Source organism: Eulemur rufifrons, chromosome 19 (assembly GCF_041146395.1).
Source record: "Eulemur rufifrons isolate Redbay chromosome 19, OSU_ERuf_1, whole genome shotgun sequence".
Classification (NCBI taxonomy): Eukaryota; Metazoa; Chordata; class Mammalia; order Primates; family Lemuridae; genus Eulemur; species Eulemur rufifrons.
The window spans coordinates 39,783,612-39,810,841 of record NC_091001.1 but is presented as its reverse complement, the minus strand read 5'-3'; the positions used below and the strand labels follow the sequence as shown (position 1 = coordinate 39,810,841).

At 45.4% G+C, this 27,230-nt stretch overlaps 1 protein-coding gene across 4 annotated transcripts in view; it reads right to left on the bottom strand.

Annotated features, from left to right (window-relative positions):
• Window positions 1-4,758: 4,758 nt before the first annotated feature.
• The window catches only part of RFX8 (regulatory factor X8), a 50,266-nt gene continuing 27,794 nt past the window's right edge, over window positions 4,759-27,230 (bottom strand). For 3 of the 4 annotated variants that reach the window (XM_069494727.1, XM_069494728.1, XM_069494729.1), the window contains 9 exons: window positions 24,450-24,560; window positions 23,794-23,871; window positions 22,321-22,434; window positions 21,373-21,523; window positions 17,145-17,301; window positions 14,806-14,900; window positions 12,180-12,294; window positions 9,182-9,498; window positions 4,759-5,129 (listed from right to left, as the gene is read on the bottom strand). In XM_069494727.1, the coding sequence (XP_069350828.1) occupies window positions 4,953-5,129; window positions 9,182-9,498; window positions 12,180-12,294; window positions 14,806-14,900; window positions 17,145-17,301; window positions 21,373-21,420 (909 nt within the window). In that variant the 5' untranslated portion in view covers window positions 21,421-21,523; window positions 22,321-22,434; window positions 23,794-23,871; window positions 24,450-24,560 and the 3' untranslated portion in view covers window positions 4,759-4,952. Of the gene's footprint in view, window positions 5,130-9,181; window positions 9,499-12,179; window positions 12,295-14,805; window positions 14,901-17,144; window positions 17,302-18,757; window positions 18,817-21,372; window positions 21,524-22,320; window positions 22,435-23,793; window positions 23,872-24,449; window positions 24,561-27,230 lie in introns of all 4 variants that reach the window. The other variant, XM_069494726.1, reaches the window with a different exon arrangement.

Genomic DNA, 27,230 nt, shown 5'->3' with positions numbered 1-27,230 from the left:
TGACTTGTGCTCCACAACTATAGTATTATAGTGTTCTGTCCTTGTCTCTGTTTTTACCTATACCAATGAGCTTTATATTCTCATGTGATTTCGTGTTGCTGTCTGGCATCTTTTTGTTTCAACTTGAAGGACTCCCTTTAGCATTTCTTATAAGGCAAGTCCAGTGGTGATGAACTCCTTAATAATGATTTTAAATCCTGTAATCACTTTAAGTGTATAGCCATTAACTTCAAGGGGGTATCTGAACTGCCTGGTAGTACTACCTCACTTCTCTGATTCATTCTCCTACCCTTCGTAGAAGGTTCTCACACCTTTCCTTTCTCCCACTTTCTTCAGATCTCTCTCACATTTTGCCTTGTGAGAGAGGCCTTGCTTTCATGTCCTATGAGAAGCAGTATCCCCATCCCTCTTGCTCTCTTACTGTGTGTTATTTTCACTCTAACACTTACCACATCTAAGATATTTTGCTTTTATTTGCTGATTAGTTCAGTGTTGGTCTTTCCCTACCAGAAACATAAGCTCGGTAAGAGCAGGGATTTGCCTATTTTATTCATGGATGATCCTGTTGGGGGCTCAGCAAATGATACCCCAAAGTATGGCACTTTGGCCCACTAAGTGCTTTGAAGTGAAGCACATTGGAAGGGCTCAGAAAGAAGCAAAGTCTCTTTCTGACCTTTTCCTGTCCTCCTTTCTCATGCTCCTCTTCCTCCCCCAAGGCAGGTCATAGGAACTAGAATTCCTCTTCCTCAAGGCAGGTGGTAGAGACTGTAACCCCTCTGTCCCAAAGCCAGCCATAAAACCTAGAAGTAATACTTTCACCTTCCCTTGCCTTTCTGTGTAGGAGCTGGCCATAAAGAAATTATCTGACCTACCTTGTCTGATTGTGGCTCATCAGACCTCATTCCAGAAGGGGGTCCTGCCCTATACCTCAGGGGGAAGGAATGCCACATAGAGAGGTCAAGAAGAATCTGAACAGACAGGCCTTGCTGGGTTTGCCCACTCAGACTATCACCATTAGATCTAAAAATGTGATTTTTGTCCAACCACATTTCTTCTTGTCTGTCGAGTCTTCATCAGACCTAATCATAAAAAGACAGTTTTCCCTGAATCTTTGTTCATTTTTGAAGGCTCCTATGTCACGTAAAACTTTTGTTAAATGTTAAATAAAATTTGTTATGTTCTTCTCTTATTAACCTGTCTTTTGTTATAGGAGTATTGGCTGTAACCCATCATAAAGGTCAGGTATCCCACCTTTCTGCCTCCCTGCAATCTCCAGCGTTTAAAGAATACCTGGTAAAAGAATAAATACATGACAAATACTTCATTTTGGAACACATGGCTGTAAATTTTAGATCAAATATCTGTTTTTGAAAAAAATCCGTCTGTTGCCAGAATGTTAGTAGGCTTCCAACTCATCATCACCATGAGTGAAAATTTATGTTCCAAGATCTCTGTTGGTGTGGCTGTTCTTACTGTGAAGAGAAATGTGATGTGCCTTTCTTTCTGTAATCACCACATTGACAATCAGTAAAGTGCCCTAGGGATATTTCTGTCTGGACAGAGTCTCATTATTATTTCTATTTCATATTACTATTTCAGAAAATAGTATTGCCTCTATCTGTACTTGTGGATCAAAGCTTGTTTCACATCGACTTAGGTTATATGGAGGCCAGTGCAGTAATAATGCCACAGCTGCAGGGGTGGCTGTGGGATCTGGACAGATGGTCAGAATCTCACTTCTGCTTGATAACCCTGAGAAGGTCATTTCCACTAGTGACTATCTCCTTAACAGAGAACAATTGGGATAATGCTTTTGACGTCATTTTGAGGGCATTGCACTGGACACGGTATGTGCTAGAGTGACTTGGTGGACAACTCCGGGTGTTTGACACCTTGCATCCACACCCATGAGCAGTGCCTCTCTTGCTGACTCTGAGCTTGGCAATGTGACTTGCTTTGGCCAATGGGACAAAAACACACCTCATGCAAGTGGAGGTGTGAAGACATGTTTATGTGTTTCCACTTCAGCTCTCTTTGACAGCCCCTGCTCCCTGCCATGAGGACATGCATGGGCTAGCCTGCTGGAAAGATGTGGGAGCCACATGGAGGACAGCCCAGGATATCACAGACCAGCCAGCCCCTTATGCACCTGTCAGGGACATTGGAGGGCTGAGAGAGCCCAACTGAAATTCACTGAGTCCATCCCAGATCAGCAGAACCACTCAAGCAACCATGGACTGGTGAGGAATAATAAATAAGTGATGGTTGTTTTAAGCCCTTAAGGATTTGTCTGTTTTGCTGCAATGGTGAATGATCCATGGTATAAGCAGAAATCAATCTTTGCAACCTGCTTTATGGGTTATTTCTGGCTCCTGGATAAAAATCTAAGTTTTGAGGAGAGAGCAGGGGGCTTTTCCGTTCACATTCATGTATACTTTGAAATAATAGACCATTGGTTACTTTCAGTCATAGGAACCGTCTTTGTTCAGTAATTAAAATGTCTGGTTCAGTGTAATCATCAAAATGGCAACTTTATTAAAGATGAAGTCTTCTCCTCTCTCCTGGCTAACTGCTTTTGGACTCAAGGCCTGTGGTGGGGAGGTGGATGTGATTGGATTCTTTTTTCTTTCTCTCCTTGCGTGGACTCCTGTTTCAGCTCATCAGGGAGGAGGATTGTGAGTTTAAAACAAAGGCATACCTACCAGGCAGGTGAGTTTCATTCTCACATTTGCTTTTTGGCCCTTTTTGGCTTTTCAAATCCAGCTCACTTTCTCTTGGAATCCTCCTGTGTGCTTCTTAGCCTTTCTCCCACCAGGAACCTCCCTCCAATATCCACAAAGTGGGCAATGCCTTTTATTTGTTAAGGTACGTTTTCATACATAATACATGCAGAAAAGTAATCAAATCATTAGCTATGGGTGATATTTTCACAAGGTGAACACACTCCACTGTATGGCCACCTCCCAGACCAAGAGCTAGAACACCATGTGGGTCCCTGGCATAAATTTAACAGAGCTGCTACTTCGGCATACATTTTTCGGCCTGACAACAGTTGTCTGACACCTAGTCGAACCCCGTTGTCTTTGGCCTGGTTACAACCTCCCCTCCCTGTGTGAGTTTTGCAGTATAGCCTGCTTGTTCCTCATCTCACTGACACAAAACCTAACACAGCCTGCAGCTGCTGAGCACAGGAAAACCCAATGGTCAACATCAAAGTCTTGTAAATGAGTCCCCTTCATGCATATTTTCTTTAAATTAGCCAATCCACAAGCCCTGAGAAAAAACCCAAGGGATAACAACCATGGCCTTAATAAAGGCAGGTCCCACAGGTCCTCTCTCTCTCCCTCTCTCTCTCTCTCTCTCTCTCCCTCTCTTCCCACCCACCCGCTCGCTGAGATCGCTACCACTTCCCCAGACATCTCTTTGGCCTCCAGCCGCAAGGCATCCCTAACCTCTCTGGGGTCTGTAAGTAATAAATTTCCTCTGGTTCATGCATTTTGGTTTCACCTCCTCATTGTGTCTCACCTGACCAACACACCCAAACCTAACTCTCTCCCCCTACCCCCACCATTAAAAAGAAACCACAACAATATAAATCACAACAGTCCCAGAAGGCGCCCCCTTCCGGTTCTGCCCACCCTCATTCCCTATTCTAACTTTTAACTCTACAGGTAAACAATGGAAATTGTTTCCTTTGGTAAACCTGGGCCTTCAAGGACAGAATGCCCAGAATGACCTCTGCTAGTTTTCAGCTAATCAGTTTACCCCAAATACGCAAACAAAATTTGCCCTTCCCAGATTTATAAATCCTGTTGTTGCCTTTGTTCTTTGACTCACACCACCAACTGTCTGCTTACATGTGAACAAATAAATGACAAGCAAAGTCGCTGAGCAGGGAGCAAAGGAATAAATCAAAAGAATAAATGTCTTTTTGAGTTATTCTTTGACAAAGAAGAACAACTCTTCCTGATAGCTTAAGATGTGAGATAATATATTAAATGGAGTTGTAAAGCTCTCTAAAATATGATTACTTTTTAACCATAAAAATGAATAATTCTTAATGAATCTAGAGACATATAGTTCCTATGTTTGTTTTAAAATTTCTGAGCATTTAGGGAAATGTAATTCATTTCATATGTAAATTCATTTCATATGTGAACATAAAGGAAATTTAGTTTATTTTATGTGTAATATGAGATCAATAAAATATTCCCTATTCTTTCCATTGATACCAGAAATCATGTTAAGCATTAATTTTAAAATTCATTTTAAATACTATAATCAGTTACATAAAAATGGATCTGGTGTAACAATGATCTATTCTTAGTTTCAACATGTTTTAGGATTTTGCTATAGAAAGAGAACTAAAATGTGATTCAAAGCAGGACACCAGCATTTGTTGCAAACATTGCTGCATTCAAAATTCTATCTTACTTTAAGAAAATTGGGATGGTGAACAAAAGATGTTTAATAGACCAGTGAGTGAATTAAACAGTGGTAACAAATTAATTTTTCTCTGTTCCTCATTGCTTGAGATCTATCTACAAATTCTGTTTTGATTGAGGCACTACTGAGGGGAAGAAAAATATTACTGCTGGCATTTTACTGCTCGTGCCAGTTTGTAGTCTTCAAACTTTGTTATCTTTCTCTGGAGAATTAACCATTTCTTTATGCCCAAAAAGATTTCTCAATTTTTTTTTCAAGTCCCCAAATAGAAATACTTTGGAAACCCCAGAAGAAAAGCAACAGAGGCAAAAATTATTCACCAAATCAGTTTATATGTTTGATCAAAACTAACTCCTTGAATACATATAAATACAAAATAGACAATGCTACATCTATTATGTCCATAAAATCTTTCATATCAATACAAAAGCTTTATATTTATTAATAATATAGTTTTAAGAAGGCAAGTCTATCAGTTTTTTCTTGCCCTATTTAAATAAACAATCTTACGTATTAGCATTGCTTTCTCTGAAATAAATATTTTCAGAGCTTTGGGCTACATCCGATATGTGAATCACAAATTTTTGTCCATCTTTTAGGGTTACAAGGGCTTCTTGTCCCACAGGAAGGCTGAGTTTGACAGTGCTTTCGGTGGCCTTGTCTTCCAGCAATACCTGGATGAGCTGCGTGGGGGAAATGTTTAAAAGGAAAAGATAAAAAGAGAAAGTTATACTCTTCTCTGTTGCAGGAACCACCACTTGAATATTTCTACCACTCCTGTGCCCCCACCCTGGGACATAAAGAGGAAGTTTGCACATTTATTCCTACTAAGGGAAACCCTAATTTCTCAAGGAAAAGCTCAGGGTCTGGTGAGGACTTGGTGGGAGGGCTTGAAATCTCGGTTTGATGCGAGGGGTAGGGGAGCAGATGGGCTCTTTGTAAGAAAAGGAAGAGGGGCCTGCAGTTTTTTGTGAGAAACACCCTGGAGGTCCAGTGAGAACAAACCAGCACTCTTCCTGTATAGACATGGGAGAGAGTGGACCAGTCCTGAAAATCAGGAGGGGGCCCATGAATTCTCCATCACTTTGGCTGACTTCCAGGTAGACACCAATCCCTGCATTCTCATCAAATCTCTGGAGCAGATGTGGTTGGCTCAAGTTTCCACATAGATTCTACTTCCCCCACCCATAAAATATGCCATTAGATGGAGGGAAAAGCCTATGAAGACAGTTGTTTGATATTGGTTGAACTGACACTTGATTAAGTAGTAATAGCTTTGAGAGATTCACAGTTTCTAAGTTGCGTGAGTGCCACCTCTCCCCAGCCCTTCACCTGCCTGAGCAAGTCTTCCTATCAGAGAAATAGGGAGGATATACCATCCCCTTAACTCCAGGGGAACTCGGAAGACTTGCAAATCCTTGGACATGATTACTTTAAAACCAATAGACATGTACTTTCTTGGTCTGACTTCATCAATAAATCCCCTGTAAGTCAATATATTTTGACAAAGATGCACATATAACTTTGAATGCAAGGTTCATGAAAGCACATTTTTCACTCTTTCTCCAAATTTGACAACAATCATCACCACCCAGAGAAAAGATGTTTTTCTTTTTTCTCAAAAAACTGTCCTCACCTTTACCCTAGAGCTGAAGAGTCACTTAAAAAAGTTTTTTTTTTTTTTTGCTCTGCTTTAATCCTTGAGTACATGATCTAAAATGAAAACCATGTCGTTTGTTCTTTAAAAAGAATATTCTTTATTTAATATCATTATAGTCTTTTACTTTATTTAAACACACCTTGGCATCTTACTATTTTGAGAGTCGCTAGAATGTAGAAGAGTGACAGATGGATATGGCAGTCCGGAATGCTGACTTTAGTTATTGTAGGTGCAGGGCAGTGCTAAATTGTTCAAACAAAGAGGCTGCCACAGATGTTCAGCCGAGTGGGGCGTTAACTTGTGAATGCAGATGGGACATAGCGGGTGTGCTGTTTTTGCTGATGATGAGTGCAAATGCTGAATAATGAATGCAATGAAAAGATGAGTGTAACTTTTTGGTGTTAGATTGTTTAAATCATTATAGCTAATTCAGTAGGCATGAACAAACAGAAGCAGGTTTAATTAATCTCTAATGTATATTACCTTGGATTATCTGACACTCATCTGCTTGTATTGCCTTATTATGTAGTTCAATTAAGTATTTAATGTCTTCTCGATTGTTCCCACCAATTAAATACAGGTCAAATCTTATTGCAATAAACTTCAGAGGAGCTAGGGGATTGGGTTGAGAGTGTTAGGGAAACGTGTTCAGCTGAAGGCTCTGACTTCACCACAATGCAATATCTCAAAGTAGCAAAACGGCACTTGTACTTCATGAATATATACAAATAAAATTTTTTTTAAAAAGGAAAGGTGCTCAGATTAAGAGGTTGTTTTGGAGAAATATTAATAATAACAGTGGCTAGTGGTTATTGGGTACTTACTATGTTCTAAGAAATATTCTAAGCATTTTATAACCATTCTCTTATTTAAATCTCATAACAGCCCTATAGAATAAGATATTATTATCCCCCAAAAGTAAGCAACTTGCCCAAGGTGCTCCGCTAATAAGTGGAAGAAGTAGAATCTGAACCCAGGAAATTATATACCAGAATTACCCACTTATCAGACTTGAAAATATTTTTAATTTATTTCCAAGCCACCAATTTTGGAATTTAAGCACCTGGTAGAATACTCTCTGGGGAGAGAGAAGGCTGGGAAGGACAGTCTTGGAAGGAGATCTGTGGGGGAGTCAATCCCTGCTCTCCCGATTTTTAGTGAGGTGACCTTGGGGAACTGACTCAACCCCTCCATGAGCCTCAGTTAAGCCATCTGTGAAATGGGGGTGGTAATGCCCATCTCACTGAGACAAAATGATGCATGGAAATGGCCAGCACAGAACTGTCAGTGTCTGCTCTCCAGCCCTTCTGACTGGCAGGAGAGGTGAAAGCTCACTCCTGGTTACCTTGTTGACTACGGAGGATGTAAATTTTGACAAAGACTCTTTGCTGGGCCAAACTTTAGTCAGGCTCCTGAACCTTCTCCTACACCCACTTCCTTGTAAAATCCAGTTTTAGCAAGAACTCTGCTAAGTCAAGTTAGCAAGAATGCCCCGTCCTGGATATCTGATCACCCTCGATATCCGATCAGGTTCCTAGTTCCTCTCCATCCCCCCTGGCCTGTCTTCTGCAAGAATCCTGTCAGGTGGGTTTAGCCAGAATCCCCCCTACTCCTGATGTCTCCTCTTAGTAATTTTCCATCCACTGCCCCCACCCTGCTCCTTGGCTATAAATTCCCACTTGCCCATGCTGTGTTCAGAGTTGAGCCTAATCTCTCCCACTGCAAGACCCCATTGCAGTGTTCCCTACACCTATGGAGATGGTCCTGAATGAAGACGTCCTTCCTTACTGTGCTTTAACAGGTGTCATTGAATGATTTTTTTTTTTTAACGAATTACTATGCTATGGTCCCACCTCTTGCCCCAGCTGGTGAGCAGAGAGAACTGCTTGCTCGGAACTGAATGCTACAGCCCAGCATTAATGCTGGTCCTGTGGGGGCTCCACAGAATGCTCCAGAATATACTCAGGCAAGCTTGCTGCTGGCCAGCTCTTGAAGGCTCTGCTGCTAGGCCTGGGTGTACCCCCCAGGGGATCAGGAGCAGGGAGAGTCATTCTCCTGGGCGCAGCCTTCAGACCTGACTGGGCTCGCTTTCTGTCAACTGTCCTGAAACACCTGCTCCCTGAATGGTGCCCTAACTGCCCCCTGCTGAAGAGGCTCCCCTCTCACCAGCACATCAGGTCCCCAGTTTGGGGTCAGTATTTCACTATTTCATGCTTCACTGATTATGTCTGCCTCTCATACACACAGAGAAGGTAAGTTTCCCATTTACCGACACACATCTGAATATCTTGCACGGAGAACACTGAATGCAGCTGGATGCATGAATTTACTATCCCAACGTGAAAAAACAAAGGCCCAATACAGACAGAGGGAGAACTTGTAAACCTGAGAGCTGCACTTCCCTGGCTCCGGCTCGTATTGCTTTTGTCTAGCGTGGTGCCTCATCCAAGCCGTGCTCAGTAACAGTTTGGACAGGATCTCTGCACTCTGGAGAACTCAGAATGAGATTTGCTCAAGAAGGAAAGGTCCCTGGAAGGTTCCAGTTATTCTGAGGACTGTAGGATGTGAACAGCTTTAGGCTGTGACCACCATGAACTGTGTCGAGGGCAACACATCAGCTACTAATGGTCTCCTACTAAGCACAACTCATCTGTTCAAGAGGGGAACTTTGGGGCACAAAAAGAAGACTATGTACAGTGGCTAAACATCAAACTTGTATAGCAGTTTTAGAAATTAGTAGTAAGACAAATTTTTTTTAACCAGCCCACTCCCCCCTCCTCAATGGAGGAGTTTCCATTATTCATGAGTCTGGGTCCTGTTCACGGCATTGGGGCCCATCTCTGACCTGTCCAACCTGTGTCCTACAGGCACATATCAATGCACCACAAACCTGAGCTGCCCCGTGATCCACAGATAAGCAATTATAATCACCCCTTGCAAAATCACCTAAAGCAAAGGTGATTCTAGAATCCTTTATCATTGTTTGGACAATGTGATCTTTATGAGTTTCCCAATCACCTAGAGTTCTTACTTTCCTTAGAACAGCTCAGTGGAAGGGGGTTTTGGTGTCTTTACCTTATTGCCCGTGGCAGTGTCCACCAGGAAGCCCAGGACCCTGAGGACCAAGCTGCTCAGACCCCCTGGGCATCGGCCCTGGCCCGTGTGTTTCAGCATCACCCGGGGTGGCTCCGCACTTAGGCTTGCACACGCCTGAGTCGGTGAAGAGTCTGGAGGCTGGAAAAGTGCCTGGTCTGGCTGGACGAGAGACCGGTCATCTGGTAGCATTTCCTTGACGTTCCCCACATCCTCCTCCTCTTCTTCCTCCTCTATGCATGACTGAAGTATATGAATCACATATTCCAAAAGCAGCAAATGAAATAGATGCCAGGAACCTATATTTAAGTAATCACCAAAAATGAATACATTTGATAGAAGAGTAGATAACCAATAAATATATCACTGTGAAGCTAATGACTTTTCTGTGGCTAACTCACATGTACCAGAGCCTTGTTCCCACCGCTGACCACGAAGGGGCCTGGGCAGGGCCCATCGTGTATGTAGCTGTCTACACTCAGAGAAGCCCAACGGGGCAGCCTTCAGGCAGAAAAGGAAGGGACCTAAATAGCCTGAGCCATGAAAGGGAACTTGAAACCATCCCATGTGAGGTGGGAGGAGAGCAAATCCTACAGGGAAATGGTGCTGTTCCCAAAGCTGAAGAATGTGCCGCTGGGCCTCATAGTGCCTTGTGGTTGGCAAACAGGTAAGTAAAAAAGGGGGTGGGAGGAGATGGGGGCAGAGTGTGGAAGAGATCTTGCTGCTCTTTCGCGGTGCTTGAAATGTAGCGCCTTTCCCTACTGCAGTCCCTGTGGCTGCACCTCTTTGTGCGGGAAGTTGCTAAGGGAGCCAGGTGGTGCTCAGTATGCAGGCAGTGTCTTCTCGGGTGGGCCCACCATCAGTGCCACCATTAGGGAGATTGGTGGCAGGGAGGAGAGACAGGGGGGCAGGGATCTTAGCAGAATGCTCCAAATCCCAAGGCCTTTGCTCTCCCAGAAAAGAAACCTATCATCAATGTTTGCTTTCTTCTTGAAACAGAAGAAATCTGGCCTATTAAAATTGTTAAAAGATAAGTTTTAAATAAAACTAAAACCATGACTCTTATTCAGATATAAAACAAAAGTCAAAGATTTTTATTTAACTCATTAATTACTGAGGGAACTAGTTAAGATGTAGTTGGTTCGAAAGAGGATTCAAAGCACTAAACATACACGATAGGCAGGAAAGAATGGTGACATTAATTTATAAATAGATACAAAATTGATCTGTCCTCTTGGCAGTAATCAACTGCATGCACCTGACACAACTGCATTGTTGCATTTCTGTGGATGAGGATCATCTGCATTATCATCAATTTGCTACAACTCACAGAATTGTAAAAATAACTCAAAGACAATGAATGTAGGGTAGAGAAGGGTAGACCAAAGCTTTTTGTCCATTCCAAAGCCTTTTGTCCATTCCAAAGCCTTTAGTCCATTTCAAAGCCTTTTGTCCATTTCAAAGTCTTTTGTCCATTTCAAGTGATCTTTTTGTCCATTTCAAAGCCCTTCACAAATTCTCCCTACAATTGTGTTCGTTATTCCTTAATGGATCTGGCTGGCGTGAGAGATAGTGCCATTGTGGGATTGCATGACCTGGTCTGGAATAAGTTTGACAACAACTCCCGGACCATCTACACTTATAAAAACCATCGTTCATGTGAAGAGGAAAATTCTACTGGTGTTAATACATTGACTTCACATGGAGGTCCAGAAAAAGTAGATCAGCCAAAGCAAAGACTACAGGGCTGGATTTCTTTCTCTGGTTACACCTCTTTCCCTTTGCTCTGGAAGAGCATCAGCATAAAGCAGGGTCAATTTGGACTTCCTTAAAGGGAGCTCTCATTGTAAATGAGTGTCGCCTGTATGGCAGCTTATAGCAGCAGCCCTCAGGAGTTTCAGGGTGTTTGCAAAATTGTTCCACAATATGGCTTGTTTCCTCTTCCTTCTTGAATGCATGTTGTGAGGGCATCTGATAGCCCTCTGGGGCAGGGATCATTTGCCCTGACTAGTATATAAACTCACAGGGATGGAGACTTTGTCTGTCTTTCCTCTGCTGTATGCCCTGTGCCTAGGAATGTGCCTGGGACATTGTGGGGATACAAGATATTCCTGTTGAAGAACCCCTCCATTCCATGAAGCTGGTGGACTGAGTGGTGAACCTCCCCTCCTACAACCCTCTTTTTATGAGGCATCAAAGTCTGCATCAAAGATGTGACCTTCCTCCCATGGAGGAAGACTAATAGTTAGACCAGGAAGTTTGCAAAATGCAAACTTCACTCTTTCCATCATCTGCATACAATGGGGACATTATTAATCATTACTCCTGAAAGTTAAGTGGGTGCTCCAAAGAACCCGGTTTTTCTCCAAGTCAGTTGTCTCTCTCAGTGCTTTTCTCAAAATGCCACAAAACTCATAATTCAAAAACAAGAAAAAGCTTCCTACATGTCCAACTATGATGAAATGCAAAAGAGAAGCATGGTCCATCAGTTTGATGGACTATCACGTTGCCATTAAAAAAAAAAAAGATGACTATGGTTTTGTATGGTTTTTTGTATCTATGTTTTATTTTACATAAAAAGGTTAAAAGATGATGGGATTCTACATGGCAATATGCAAAATACTTATGCTATAGCAACTTTTTTTTTTTTTCAGACAGAGTTTCACTCTGTCGCCCTGGGTAGAGTGCAGTGGCGTCATGATAACTTACTGCAACCTCAAACTCATGGGCTCAAGTCATTCTCTTGCCTCAGCCTCCTGATTAGCTAGGACTACAGACCCACACCTGGCTAATTTCTCTATTTTTAGTAGAGACAAGGGTCTTGCTCTTGCTTAGGCTGGTCTCGAACTCCTGAGCTCAAGAGATCCTCCCACCTCCACCCTGCAGAGTGCTAGGATTACAGGCGTGAGCCACCAAGCCCAGCCTATAACGATATTTTTAAAAGGCAGAATACAAAATGTTTTTGCATTCTCTGACTTACCAAAACTATCTCTGTGGCAGAGGGTCATGGCTTTGCTCACAGCAGTGAGAAGGAAATTCCATCTTAGCTGGAAGCTGGCAGCCAATTTGATAAACTCCTCTTTGCTTCTGCTTGGCTATTACATTTTTGTGAGAAAAAAAGCTGGGTTTATGATAAAATCAAGAAGCATAGCATGTTTTCAAATGCACACATTTGTCACACACACACATTTTAAAGAGCCAAAGAGAAGAGGAAGGCAAAATGATAAGGCAGGAACTGAGGCAGCTGCAAACACCTGTTTCTGGTCTTGCTCCATCCCTGCGGAGATGGTTCCAGAGCAGAACCCTTTCAAGTTGGTGGAAGGGAGGGAGGTCAGAATTCTGCCTACTTTTTTTTTAATCAGTATGCAAATTTTAAAAAGAGATCGCCTGGAAGCGGGACAGAAACACTTCAGCCTCACTGAAGTCCACTGGGGACTGGCCTCGGAGAGGGCAGGGGCTGGTTTACACCTGCACTTCTGCGTGTCAAGTCTGATTGTGAAAAAGGGGCACGGAATCTCATAATAATGAAAAGCGATGGTGTTTACTTGGGAAAGCACAAAGCTGGCTACCCCACTGTGTAACTGATCTCAGGACTGGAAAGTCCTGGCCTCTGCATCCAGGTCATAGGTCATCTGACTGCCTGAGTGGCACCAAACTGGGTGCCAGTAAGATGCTCCTACATACAGACTAAAAAACTCTCTCCATCTAGATTGAGCCTTGGGCCACACTCGAAGTGACCTACCAACCATGGAGTCATATGCATATGCATTTCACGTGCATATGTTGATATGTATGCATGTTCCGAAGCCTCTTCTAACTCTCAGTCACATGTCTGTAGACCCCTCACTGGCTCGGCCACATGTCTTTGAGGAAGAGATGGAGAAGCTGGCTAGAAACGGCAAAATGCCCTTTCCTGTCATTGTTTGTCTTCCCTTCTGCCTCACTGAAAGCCCCCAACACAGCACAGGATTGTTCTGAGCTTTGGGTGGACATGAAGTCCCTCCAGCTGGGATCCGAATTGCACAAGGACAGTGAGAACAAAACATGTGACATGTTGGATATTTTCCTCTACTAGCATACTGCCAGATGCAGGTGACTGAAGCCATCAGTCATCTCTGACAAGCCCAAGGGTTTGCATTTTAAACATCTAAGTGTTTTATTTATAATAGTCTGTTTTTTAAAAATCAACTACACTATTCTACAGAAACAAGCCCTTCAAAGGCATGCAGTGACACCATTTTTCTAACATGCCTCATTTGTGAAGGCTGAAGATAGGACCGTGGAGACTTGGGGAACACATGGAGGGTGCACGGAGGATGGCAGGATTGGTATTAATGATCTCAGTGGGCTCATCCTGGCTAAAGTCGGAGGCTGAGAGAGTATCTAAAACAAGGAACGGATTATTGACAGCTTCTATCAGTGCTGATGTATAAGCCTTCAGCTAGCAGAGCCATGCACCTCCGGACAGGTCAGTGCTGTTATAAATAAGCTTTGCCTAAGACCAAAAAGGAGGAATAAAAACCTTACAGAATCTGGAATGATTATTTTCGAGAAGCAAAGAATGGAAACAGACACCTGCTGAAGGTTGGAACTGACTTTCCGGCTCCTTCCTGGGGAGTTTTCTGGTTCATCTCCAGGAGGTTTAAGACCCCAAAGTACCCTGCAGTCTTTGTGGTCTCAGTTATAATTTCTGCCCTTTCTCCTCAACTCAAAGGTCAGGGATAGGACAAGCCCAGGTGGGTGGGACAGGGGAGCGGCAGCAATGTGGCCAGCCAGGCCCTTAAAGGAGAGTGTCCAAGCCAAGTTCCCAGCCCCTAGCCCCCAGTCCCGGAGTCTTTGCCTTCTGTCCCAGCTTCCTCTGTTCCTTCTTGCCTAAGTGGGCTCTTCGCTCCCCACATGCTCACTTTTGCTCTTGAACGCCTTGTCTCCCTCTCTCAGATTATTTTAATCCTACACAAGCTTCAGTCCCAGTTTAAGTCCCATGTTCTCTTCAAGGCCTTTCCCGACCCCCTCAGCCTTGGGGAGCAGGAAGTCTCGAGAGGCGGGGCCCCGGGCTGCCTTGCGTCCCTGTCAGTTTTCATCCACCGTGTGCCCGCTGGAGCGAGGTGCCGAGGCTTCTCTGATGGCATTCTCAGCTCTCCAAGGGTGACTGCCCACGCAGATGATGATGAAAACCAAGTCAGGACCCCACAGAAGTGCTCCCAAGAGCCACGATGACCAGAAGGATCAACCCACCCACATCTGCAACTGAATCATCTTTGAGCTTTTGAAATCAAGCCAGACATTTTACCGGGACTCATCCGCAAAACAGGAAGTGCTGTCCTCCCCAAACTGACAGCACCTCTCCCCTTCCTCCACGCTCCCTCTGGGTGCACACGCGTGCTCACCCACATGCACACGCACACACTGTGTTATGTGATCCCCATTCTTCCCCCTGCTGCAGAGGGTCCAACCCCTGCCCTCACACCCATGCCAGCCCTGACGCATTGCTCATAAGAGCTTGAGGAACCCCTTTTTCACAGCCCCAGGCAATGGGCACTGAGGCTATAATTTAGGTAGAATGATCAACACCCACTTCTTTTCTTTAAAAAGTCACAGTTTTGTACCTGGAAGACAAACGCTTGGAGGTTTGAAGACAGACAGTTTAGGAATACACTGAGATCTGTTGATGTTCCCAGCAAAGAAATTAAACTGCTTAAACCTACAAAGAAACAAAACAAAACAAACAAAAAGATTTTGTGCACCATAGCAGAATTTCTCCATAGGTACTTTTGTACTAGGTAACCTAGGGGACAAAATAACACTAGTTCAGAGGGATTCCTAAGGCCTCACACTCATTTTGAACACAAAGGATGAGTTCTAAGGCTGGATTTGTCACCTCTGCGGGCATCTAGTTCAGCCGTACAGTCATGCTGTTATGAACCACGTCTGCCACTTGTTGAAATGGAAAGAAATATTTTGAAATAATAACTACACCTTGCAATTATACAGTCCCTGTCTTCAAATGAGCTCATTGCAAGATACAGACATGACCTCACCTATCCTTGCCATCTTCATAAAAGGGCTAGTTTATTAGTGTCATTTAAGCGATGGCAGACATCAAAGCTTGAGAGATGTAAGGGCCTCGCCTGGAGTTATGCACTCAATTAGCTGCGAGCCCCAGCGAGCACGTGTGACATCAGGTCTTAGGTCCTCCACCTGCACAGGTAGCACAAAGAACAGCCTTTGGCCTTCCCACTTTTTGACTGCCTCTGCCTAATAAGCAGAGTTTAGAAAACCAAGTGGGTTGCTATGTCCCCAGCTGAGGTTTGGGCACGGTTCCCCTGGACCTCAGAAACATTTGCCCGCCAGGTGTCAGCAGTGGCTGTCAGTGTGCTGTCTCCCTGCAGAACTCTGCATCCTCTTGGAGGGACCTGCAAGGATGCACCAAGAGCACAGGAGCCCCGGCCAGGCCAGTGGGCAGTCTGGCAGGCACCTGGGAGGCCTCATGCTGGGGGCTAGAGCAGAGTTTGGGTGGCCACCTGAGATTTCTGGAGCAGCCAGTGCCCTGGGAGGGGGACCTCTCGAGTTCTTACTAATCAGAACTGCTGTCATTTCTGGGAAGTCTGCTGGGATAGGTGTTAACCCTTTAGCTGCTAAAGGGGAAGGGGAGCACCCTAGGGGAGGATTTGGGATTTGGGTCAGCCAGGGCAATACGGGCAGGGAATGCAAACAAGGGACAAGACAGTGAAGGGGAGTGGGCAGAGGTGACTTAACAACAAGAAGGGACATATTTCAATGTTTTCATAACTAGTACAACCCTACCAAGGTCAGCCCTACTTCAAGGTCAAAGAAAGAGCATGGGATAATTTATAGGTGGTGCTTTTATGTATTGCTGAATCCGTGTATCCATCTAGTCGTGAAAGACTGAAGTGCTACTCTGTGACAGCACTATGCCATGTGGCCCAAGATGAATAAGGCACAGCTGACACCCTAATGGAGCCCACGGGAACTGAGCAGGCAGCTTTCTACACAGCTGAGTGCACTAGGAAGGGGTTATGCCCACAGAGAGGGAAGCTACTAGATCTTCCTGGGGCATCCTGGCAGGGAGTGTTTGGAAAGGGCACCCACGCCATCCTCCTGATAACCGTCATAGGAGGGCCGAGAGATTGGCCCATTACCCATAATCTGGGGTGTGGGGGGTCATGACCGTTCTGCAGCCCCCTCCTGAAACAGCTCCCAGCACCCCCCCATTCCTTCTTTCACTACTTTCGACCGACCCCCCCCCACCCCCCGCAGGGGTGTAACCACATGCATGTCAGCCAGCAATCTGAGCTCTTTATGGAAGGGAGATTTTTTTTCTTGAAAAACAATTACAATGATCAGATAGCAAACAGCAAGAATATCCACATGCCTCCTATCGCTTGTTTGTAAACTAATGAAATACCATAAAAGCACCATTGTTAAATGTCAAGTTGTGAAAAATAATTAAACTTCACATTGTTCAGAATAATACTGATGCTGCTAACAAGAGTGACAGCAGAGTCTAGCAAGGCAGAAAGCTAACTCGGTCCACTTCAGACACGATCGAAGAGACACTTGAATCTATGCATGTACAAGAGAGATGCAGAAATGAATTTTTTTTTTCCCAAAGGAGATACTCCAGTGAGAACTGTTGTGAAGAAGCAATCACACTCATCTGTTCTGTTCTGCTTGTCCATGTGTTAGCACGGCTGCCCTGTCCCACCCTGGCACCCCGGTGTGGGTGCTGGAAGCCATGGCCCCAGGGCAGTCCTCAGAGCACTCATCGCCCCCTGCAGGAAGAGATGTGTGAGCTGCTAAATCAGAATGTCAAAGAAGGATGACGTTCTACTTCTATTAAGAAATTCATGAATTAATGATGGCCATGCTAGCACCAGATATAAAACAAACCCTCCAATAAAGAAAGCTGCAGAAGGAAGATTACATTTCATCTCTGAGTTGTTCTCCAGCTCATCCGCGTTGCTCGGGTCACTGGCCAGGGTTTTCTTAGAAATATCCAAGGCGCCTTGAGTGAGGATGGCGTGCAGGTCCGACTTCAAAATGTTGACTCTCCTATTATTTTTCAATACCATTCTCATCGTCTAAAGAGGAGGGGGAAGCACAATAGAGTTAAATCTTGTCACGTTACTTCTGCCTAATACCCCTCTAAATTGTCAAGATTTTTCTGTTGTTGTTAAGGAGAAAGAAAAGTGGATGTTGGTATTACCTGTTAACATTGAATTTTAAACGACAATTAAAATGTTAAACTCTCACACATTCTAGAATTGCCTTTCTGGAAAGCAACCTTTAGAAAGCTTCTGCTCCTGGGCAGATGTGTTCAGGGCTATCTGGGCACTGCTGTTTCTAATTCTCTGCACCCCGCTCCATATGCCTACATTACCCTAGGGAGGAAAACTGGGTGATCGATCATCTGTGAGGAACGTGTAGGTATAGCATGGACCGATTCTGAGGGGGTGGCTGCGGGGACTCAGAAGACGTCTGTCCTTTCCTCTTGAGAGCCTTGGACGATGAATTTAGCCTGCATGGGCTGATTTCCTCAGCTGTCAAATGGGGACAAGCTAATCCCTGACACTCTCAGACTGTGTAGGATGAACACTGGGTGGCTCTCACACCAGTCCTAAGAGTCCCTCCACCTCCATTTTACAGAGGAGGACACAGAGGGGACTTGGGGTGTTCAGTGACTATCCCAAGGGGTAGTGGGTATAAAGACAGGGGGTTCAGCACCGGGGCTGGCTCTAGGACACATGCTTGCTGCTCTGGTTGGGCTGAAGTGAAGGACATGCCGTAAGCCCCTGCCACACAGAGCTCCGAGTGTGACAGCCCTGCAGAGCAGGATGGCCCAGGAAGACTCAAGCGGGTCTCAGCCCCAGCGAGCTCAGGGTCTGGGGTGGGCTTTGCACGGAAGGGTGGAAGCCCAGCACGGGTTCAACCAAAGACCATGAGCTCCTCTCGAGTGGGGGCTGACCTGGAGCAGAGTGACAGTGCCCGGGATTTCAGAGCAGACTGCTGGTGGCCCAGGTGCTGGGTGCTGGCATCACAGAATCTTTTCCTCAGTCTTTCTCAACCTCCCTCTAGCACTGAAGCTACAGAATCACCTGGGAGTGAGGTCAGAGCTGAGGAAACTAGTGGCCTGTGCCACAGACAGGGCCACAGACAGGGCCACAGACAGGGCTGTCTGTCTGTCCTGGGTTCTGCTCTAATGCCCTTTCACCTCTGACACAGGCTGGCTTAGGTTGGAACTTCTGTGTGGGGCCTCCCTCAGGCATCTTTTAAATGTTGACCTGCTCTGTCTCCTGCTCTCTCTCCTGCTCAGAGAGAGCCGGGGAGACTGGAGCTTCTCCAAGGCTGGGTGGCAAGGAGTGGGCATTTGGCTGGGAGTCGGGGGCCCAGCAGGTCTCCCCAGCCAGTGGCCGGCAAGGCCCTCCTGTCTGCCCTCTGCCTTCCCCGCTGCCACCCGCTCTTGTCAGGTACTCGCAGCTTTCACTTCTCACTTCAGGAAACTGGTTTGTTCCCTCCTGCCTGCTTGCTGAAACCTACCTTTGCCATGTTGGAAAGATATGTCTTTCTTCTTAGTCTTTTGACAAACACAGTGACTTCTGTTAAGAACAATACACATGGCTATTACTGATACAATAACTTCAAGTTCTTTTGTGCAGCAGTGGGGACGGGGGGCACACAAGCTTTGAGCAGGAAGGCATAGCTGCCTGAATGGCATCCTCACCTCCCCCCATCTGCTGTCCCTTTCCCGAATGGCTGGAGATTCTGGCAAGGGCCACTTGACGAAATGTCCCCATGTGCCAGAAAAATTATCAGGTAATCCCTGACATGAGTGCTGTTGTAGTCTGAATGTTTGTTTTCCCCTGACCCACTCTGGGCCAAATTCATATATTGAATCCTCACCCCCTCGGTGATGGTATTGGGAGGTGGGGTCTTTGGGAGGTGTTTAGGTTTTGAGGGTGGAGGCCTCACAAATGGGATTAGCGCCCTTATAAGGGACCCCAGAGAGATCCCTCACCCCTTCTGCCATGTGAGGACAAAGCAAAAAGACTATGAGCCATGAAGGAGGCTTTCACCAGACACCCAATCTGCCGGCACCTTGATCTTGGACTTCCCAGACTCCAGAACTGTGAGAAATAAATTTCTATTGCCTATAAGCTACCCAGTTTGTTACAGCAGCCAGATTGCACTGAGGCAAGTGCTCGAAGGAGCATAGGGCCTTTGCCCAGGAACCCTGAACTCTCCCAAATTTCTTATCCCTACAGCGCTCTCCTTGGGAAATGCTCAAAGGAAAGGAAAGGATGCAAAGAGAACACATAGAGAGGGGGTGCTCTCCTCCTGGATGTATTCAGTCATTCATTTGATACTTAGGACACTCGTGCAGTGTTGCTCAATAAACGTTTGCTGAATGTTTGTGGAATTAACGGCCAGAGGAGGACAGGCTCTCCCTTCAAGGGCTTATCATCCACAGGATGGGTAAGCAGGTTCGCCGACACTTCCAGACAGAAGTGTGAGCGCACAGGGGAGAAGACAGGGAGTGGTTCCAGGAAGGGAGAGGCCTCTTTGGAAGAAGGTATTAAAGAAGGCTTCCCTGAGAAGGTGACATTTAATCCAAGATTTGAGGTGTAGGTCAGAGTTATGGAGAATGGGGGTGGGAGGCAGCCCAGGCAGAGAAAATGGCAGGAATAAGGTCCTTTTAGGGGGACAACCAGTCTTGTGTTGCTAGGGAGCACCACTGGGCCATGGGGGACCCTGGGGAATTGGAGACAGGGACGGGGCCAGAGGCCAAACCCTGAGTGACTGCAGGCAGAAAGGGGAGTGGGCTGCCTGGGCAGTGGGGGCCAGGGAAGGTGGATATTTTTCAGTGATCACTCGGGGTGGAGGGGAGTGTGGCCAGGAAAGGGCAGGAGGCAGGTCGATCAACTAGGAAGCTGCTCCAGTAGCCAAGAGAGCGATAGAGAGACGGCAGCTTGAATTCAGGCAGGTGTTAAAGTGATCACCCGGAAACTGGAGCGGGGCTCTGCTCCCCTTCCTCGGACCCCTGTACGGCAGCCCAGTCTCACTTTCCATGTGCAGCTCCCTCCCTGCCACCTTCCTGGGTGGCAGCGACAGGGTCCATGAGCCCAGCCTGGCCACGTCCCAATTTGCAGCACCCTGGAGTCAGGGTACCCAGTGTGAGCACTAAACACAGCTGCGGTGCAAGGACAGGGGGTGAAGATGAGACCTGGTCCTCTGCTGTAGGCACTTTGAGAAGACAAGTCCCCAGCCTGTGCCAACCAGGAAACAATGCACAGGAAGTGAGACACACAGAAATGTGGGGAAATAACTGGTGCCAACTTGATGAGGGGAATGGCCCTGAGCTGGCCAAGAAGGGGGTGATTGGTGTGGGGAAGGGGCATTGGAGAAAGCTGCAAGCAACGATGGGAAGGCCTCACCAAGGCATGAGGGAGAAATGGGCATTTCCACCAGGATGGTCAGCCATGGCGCCCACATGGTGGGCATGTGCTGGCCTTTGAAGGGCCGTGTGGCTGGAGGGGCACAGAGAGGGCAGGTCTACGGGGGGCTGGACCAACTGGCAGAGTGGCTCAGGCTCCCGACGGGAAGCCACTGTGGGCCTCGAGCAGACAAACAGCCTGGTGGACGCAGCGTTCCGGGCCACAACCTGGCAGCGAGATGGAAGGGAAAGCGTCCATCGCAGACAGTCTGCAGGGAGACGTAACACTGTACGGACGGGAATGCCTGGTGAACGTCCTGGAGGTGTGAGGAAGGTAGGGACGTGGGAAGGATTTCTAAGGAGGAAGGGACAGTGTTTGCACAGAGCACACAGAGGCGGGCCGGATCCTAGAGCCAGCGAGGATGGTAGGGGCAGAGCCAGGTTCCTCCTTTCCTTACAGCTGCCCCTGGCACCTTCCCCACATCTCTAGCCCCCGGGACCTGCCGACAGCCCATGGTATTATTCAGAAGGGGGAACAGGTAAAAAGGGAGAGGCTGGATCAGCACAAGAATCCATCAGGGGCACCGAAAGAAAAGTCGGAAACCCTGCGCAGGCCCGGCCTCCGGGCTGCAGTTCAGCGCAGCAGGGAGAGGGCTCCACAGAGGCTGGCACGCTCCAGCTACCCTTCCGGAACTGGTTTATTGTTTTCATTGAAACCTACCTTTGAGTTTGGAGATCTGTAAGAGGGCTGGAAAACCTTCCAAAGCATTAAGAAGCCACAGCTTAAATTTCTTACTAAATAACCGCACGGATTTCAGGTACTGAATAGGAACATCTTCCAAGAAGTCATGCAGGAGAACGTCCTCAATTCCCTGCAACAAAAGTGTTAAGACACAGAGATTCTGCCGGCTTTAACTACAGTAACCACAGCTCACGCATGCCACAGGGCGGGGAGGGTCACGGCAAGTCAGAGAGGAGGTCCCGCCCGGTCTGAGGGGGCAGCCACCCCACGGCCCAGCTGCTGTCCTGTGCAGGACTTCAGGCTGGTGTGGCCACGATTTGAATTTTTTTCAAAGATTTTAAACTATTGATAGCTGATTTAAATTTTTAAAAAAACACTGCCGGCCAATACTAGGTGGGTCAAACTAAATATATTTAAGGGCTGAACCCAGCCTTCAGTTTTCAATCTTTGTGTTAAAAACTTAGAAGCACTAGATTGTTTCCTAAAAAATAACAAAAGGTAAGGTTTGTGACTCATTGAAGGAGACCACATTTTCACCCCAGGAATGATACAGACCTCACCCTCCAAATATAATCACTCTAGAGCTAGAGCTTCAAACAAAACAAAACAAAACGAAACCCCCAACTTTTGTACTCCAAAGCAATTATTCTGACCATTCATTTTAAACTATGCTGAAATTTGACTGAATCTGGGGTTCACTGGCACTGGAGCCGTAGGTCACTGTGTGCGATGGCTTTTCCTTTACATGAGGTAATTCAAAAAGAGAAGCGGAGCGTTAGGCAGAGACCAAAACCGCCAGGCCCCACTGTTGGCTCCTCAGAGGACCCACAGTCTGTGGAGACGGCGGAGGGAGAGCTGCGGCCCCAGCCCGGCATTTGCCGTCACTTTCGGCAAAGGACACAGCCAGAGGCTCACGCGTCTTCTTACCTTGTACAGCTGGATGTCGTAGCATTTGAAGAGCTGACACACGTCGGGCAACGACATCAGCATGACTGTGTCTTGCTGCAGAGACTTCCAGAAGGAAGTAAGCAAGTCCTCCACCTGACGGTAAGTGACAGAACACATCGCCGAGACTCACTTTGTGCCCTGCGGGATGGATCCCCCGTGTGCACTTCATTAGCCCCGGATGACAGTGGGATGCATTTGGTTCCAGTGGACGTAATGCTTTGCCTCGCAGCTTTCCCAAGCTGTATCTCGGAAGTATTCTCCCCAGCAACCCACCAGAGAGCGTGGCCGGTTTTTGAGGCAGTTTTCTGGAAGGGAAGCTCTTTCTGACCACAAGGGGGCTCCAGCTGATTGTAATAGGATGAGGATTGGGCCACAGGGGCACAGCTGGGTGTAGACTAAACGTTCCCTGACCGCCTCATTTTTCAGCTCAGAAAGAGATGTCATAGTACTTGATCTAAGGCCTCTTTTTTGATATCCAATGAGAAGTCACCTCACAACTGTGTAAGCAACACGGGCTGCTTTGGGAGCACTCAGCCTTCCCCACTGCTCTTCCCTGGGCACCCTGAGTATTCTAATTATATGGCTATTCTAGAACTTGCCACATTGTATCACAGTTAGTGGCCGATATTGCTCCTTTTATCACCAGACTACAGGTTTCTCCACCCTTGTGGAGAATACTTTCCTAGTCCTGGTAATGGTGCCAGTGACAGGGTATGAATTAAATACTTGATGAGTAAGTGAAGGCGGAAAGGAATGTGTGAGATGTCCAGTGTGGATGGATGTTTATAACGTTGCCTCAACACCACAGGGGCCATTCTGAAGGCCTCTTGGTCTCTCCCGCACTATAATGCTTCACAACATGTAGGTACTAAATGTGCTCGTGCTGAATGAATATTATCTCTCAAAATTGAAGTGCTTAGCATCCTAAAGCATCAAACTTTCATTTGAATGAGCATGTGTTTCCTTGGGTTTTCATCTCCTACTGCAGAAGATGAAATTCAGAATAGTTGAAAGATTTGTTCATGTTTTCCATAGTGAATTCTAGAATAAAATCCAGTCATTACAATACCTGTGCCAAATCACTCTGCTTCAAAGTCCTGCTTCTTTTTCAGTGAGCATGTCCCAATGAAATGGCTCTTTAGCAGTATTGAAAATTCCAGGGTAAATAATATAACCAATAGGTTGTTCAAAATCAGCTGAAATTAGGATCTAAAGAATAGCTGAATTTGTATTTTAAGCATAAAGTGATCCATATAAGCACCTTAGGGAATTGCCAGTGATTGCATTGAATATCGGTGCCACCTTCAAGCTCTCACTGACTACAAAACAGCTGCACCATAAGCACTTCAGTGCAATGGGTTAGCCCTAGAGATCCCTTCAGGGGTCTATTCAAATACAAAGGTTAATCAATAATGAGTCATAAATGCTTGTAATTCATAGAAAAACCCCTACCCTCTCAAGTTCTTGGTTCCTCACGTTTTGTAAAATGTCTTGACAATAGTTGCAGTATTCATCAGCAAGAAAGGCCATCTAGGAAGGATATGGAAAATTATGTCAGCTTGTGAGCCACTTCAGAAATGAACGGATTCTCAAAGACCTTTCTGAAGCTGTCAGAGGCTGCTCTTGTTGCAATTCTGATATGACAGTAGCTGAGCTCTTCGCTTGGGCCACGGTGGTTTTTGTTTCTATGGAGTAATGCATACCTTGTTGGCCTATAGCTCTGTAGATTTCATCTCAATGTCGTAAGTCATATATTTCCCAGGTTCCTTCCACCACTACAAAGCCACCAACCTCTGACACCTTTCTCTCCGAACTCCATTCTCTCCCCCTTCATATCTCTCAGCCCCAGTTTCTAGGAAACCCACGTATCTGTTCCCTTCTCTGTCACGGGGAGAAGCAGTCCCAGGTGGCACCTTTCCATAGGATGTGCGGGGAAGGCCTGGGCTTCCTCATGACCACCAAGCAAGTGGGGAATGTTGGGCTTCATTGGTTTGGGCCAAGGCAAATATTACTCCTTGTGACACAACCATGACTACAGGCCAAATAAGAAGGTATTCACTGCCCTAAGCATCACACAGCATGATCTCCCCCCCTGAGTGCAAACCTACCATTTTATAGGAATATTTCTTTGCCAGTTCTTGCTCCCAAAATGGACATCTGCTGAATTCAGACAAGGGGGATCCAACTGGTTCTGTCTTTATTGGTGAATGATCCTCACACTAGGAATCATTTACACAATGGATTATTTCTTTAGAATAAAATACATTTTTCTGGTATATAAACAGTGGAATAATCACATCACTACTATATGCTAATGTTCTATATAACCTTTTATCCACACCTCTGGACACATTGATTACAGCAATGCTTCCTTGTATTTTATTCCAAATGATAACGTTTGTCTGTAATTCTATGAACTATGGCCATCAAGGAGGGGTTGAGATTTAAAAATATGACCCAAACATGTCACTTTTGGAGTTATGTATTTACAAGTGTTGTATAGCAATGTACAATAAAAATATTATCTGTGAATAATTAAATATCACAAATATATTTCTATAAGCCTTGTCCATATAATTGTTGTCCCTGCTTGAAATAAAACCGTATCTTGTCTGGGTCATCATGCCTACATCTTAAAAATGGTTAGTTGTATCAGAATCGTCCATTTCAACTCTGGGGTAGCCTCTCACTGCAAAACCTCAACTGCATTCATTTCCCCCGACCTCCTGGTTATAGCAATGTTCTTTGGATGCTACTGCTGCTATTCCCAAAGCCAGTGTTTCTCAAAGTGTGGGCCTGAAACTATTCATATCGGAATCCCTTGGGGTGCTTGGGATCCATGATCCTAGACTCCTAATAAATCAGATGAGACCAGAAATCTAGAATTGTAACCAGCTTCCCAATTGGGCCTTCTGTGTGCTCACGTTGAGAACTGCAACTGTAGGCAGACTGTTCTTTGTCTAACGCTACACCAATCTCTCCATTTCAACATGGCAAGTATTGTACAACACAGTTTCACCCTTTCAGAAAAAGTCATCTGACAATGTAGTATTGGGATATTCAAAAACTGATTACAAGGAGAATATCAAAGTGTGTTATTATAAAACATAATAAAAAGCAAATTCATGAATTCCTGAAGTCAATTCCCTTAGGGTTTCTTCCTCCATATAAATTACTTACAGGCATAATCCTTTCATTACAAACAGAAAAGAACTGGTCTTTCACAAAACATATTTTAAAAATAGGGCCGGGCGTGGTGGCTCACGCCTGTAATCCTAGCACTCTGGGAGGCCGAAGTGGGCGGATCGTTTGAGCTCAGGAGTTCGAGACCAGCCTGAGCAAGAGTGAGACCCCATCTCTACTAAAAATAGAAAGAAATTATATGGACAGCTAAAAATATATATAGAAAAAATTAGCCGGGCATGGTGGCTCATGCCTGTAGTCCCAGCTACTCGGGAGGCTGAGACAGGAGGATCGCTTGAGCTCAGGAGTTTGAGGTTGCTGTGAGCTAGGCTGATGCCACGGCACTCACTCTAGCCTGGGCAACAGAGTGAGACTCTGTCTCAAAAAAAAAATAAATAAAAAAAAATAAAAATCAGGAGTTGAAATATTTCCTATACAATGTAAACAATCAGAAACCTAAAGTAAAAGTAGGGTACAGAGCTACTAAAACTTGAATCCCTGCAGGAGGAGGCATTCAGGACGAAGTCAGAGGGATTTGGGGCTGGAGAAGAAATTTGGTAAAATAAAAAAAAAAGAATAAAGAGAGGTTGATTAATGGGTACAAATATACAGTTAGTTAGAAGAAATAAGACCTAGTGTTCGATAGATCAGCAGGGTGACTATAGTTACCAAAAATCTATTGTACATTCAAAATAGCTAGAAAAGAATAATTCAAATGTTCCCAGCATAAAGATAAATGTTTAAGGTGATAGATATCCTAATTATCCTAATTTGATCTTTACACATTATTTGAATGTATCAAAATATCACATGTATTCCAGAAATACATACATTTATTGGGTATCAGTTAAAAATGCACCAACTTTTAAATACTGCATAATGACATGTACCAAAAAAAAAAAAGCTAAATCTAAAAAAAAAATGACAAACAGAAAAGTAAGAAATTCTGTTTAGATTCTCTAGGTATGTTAAATGCAGTTTGGGATTTTCAACAGACCCAAGAAATGTCATTTACATATTACCATTCATTTATTCAGTCTTTAGTGAGTGTGTGCTATGTGTCAGCCCATAGAGGTAGGATGGGGAGGGCACCTTTCCAACATCACCTGCCCCTCCAGGCACCATCTGCCTCCCCTGGGTTACTCCATCAATTCTCCTGAATGCCTTTTGTCTCTCCTGCATCCTTGAAGCCACTGCTCCCAGAATTACTATTCCCAAAGCAAATGTATCCTGAAGATGCCACAATGGTGCCCTACAGCCTCTTGGGTCAAAGTCTCAGCCTAGTATCAACAAGCACTGTGCCCTCTGGTCCTCTCCACCGACCTCACTCGAAGTCTGTTGCACCCCAGCATCCTCACATCTGGTTCCCTGCTGCCTACATGCTTTGGTCATCATCTCCCAGCCCAAATGCAAACCACATCCTCAAGAAGAATGCTCTCCTATTATAGCAGAGGAGCCAGTGACCCCTCCAAGACTCAAGGGCAGTGTGACAGGCAGAATCATGGGTGCCCCCGCAAATGTCCACGTCCTAATCCTTGGAACTTGTGAATATTTTACCTTAAGTGGCAAAAGGGACTTTGCAGATGTGATTAAGGTTACGGACCTTGAAATAGGGGGATTACCCTGCCTTGTCTGGGTGGGAATAACAAAGATGCTTAAAAGCAGGCCACCTTTCCCAGTTGCAGAGAACCAGAGAGATGGCCTCT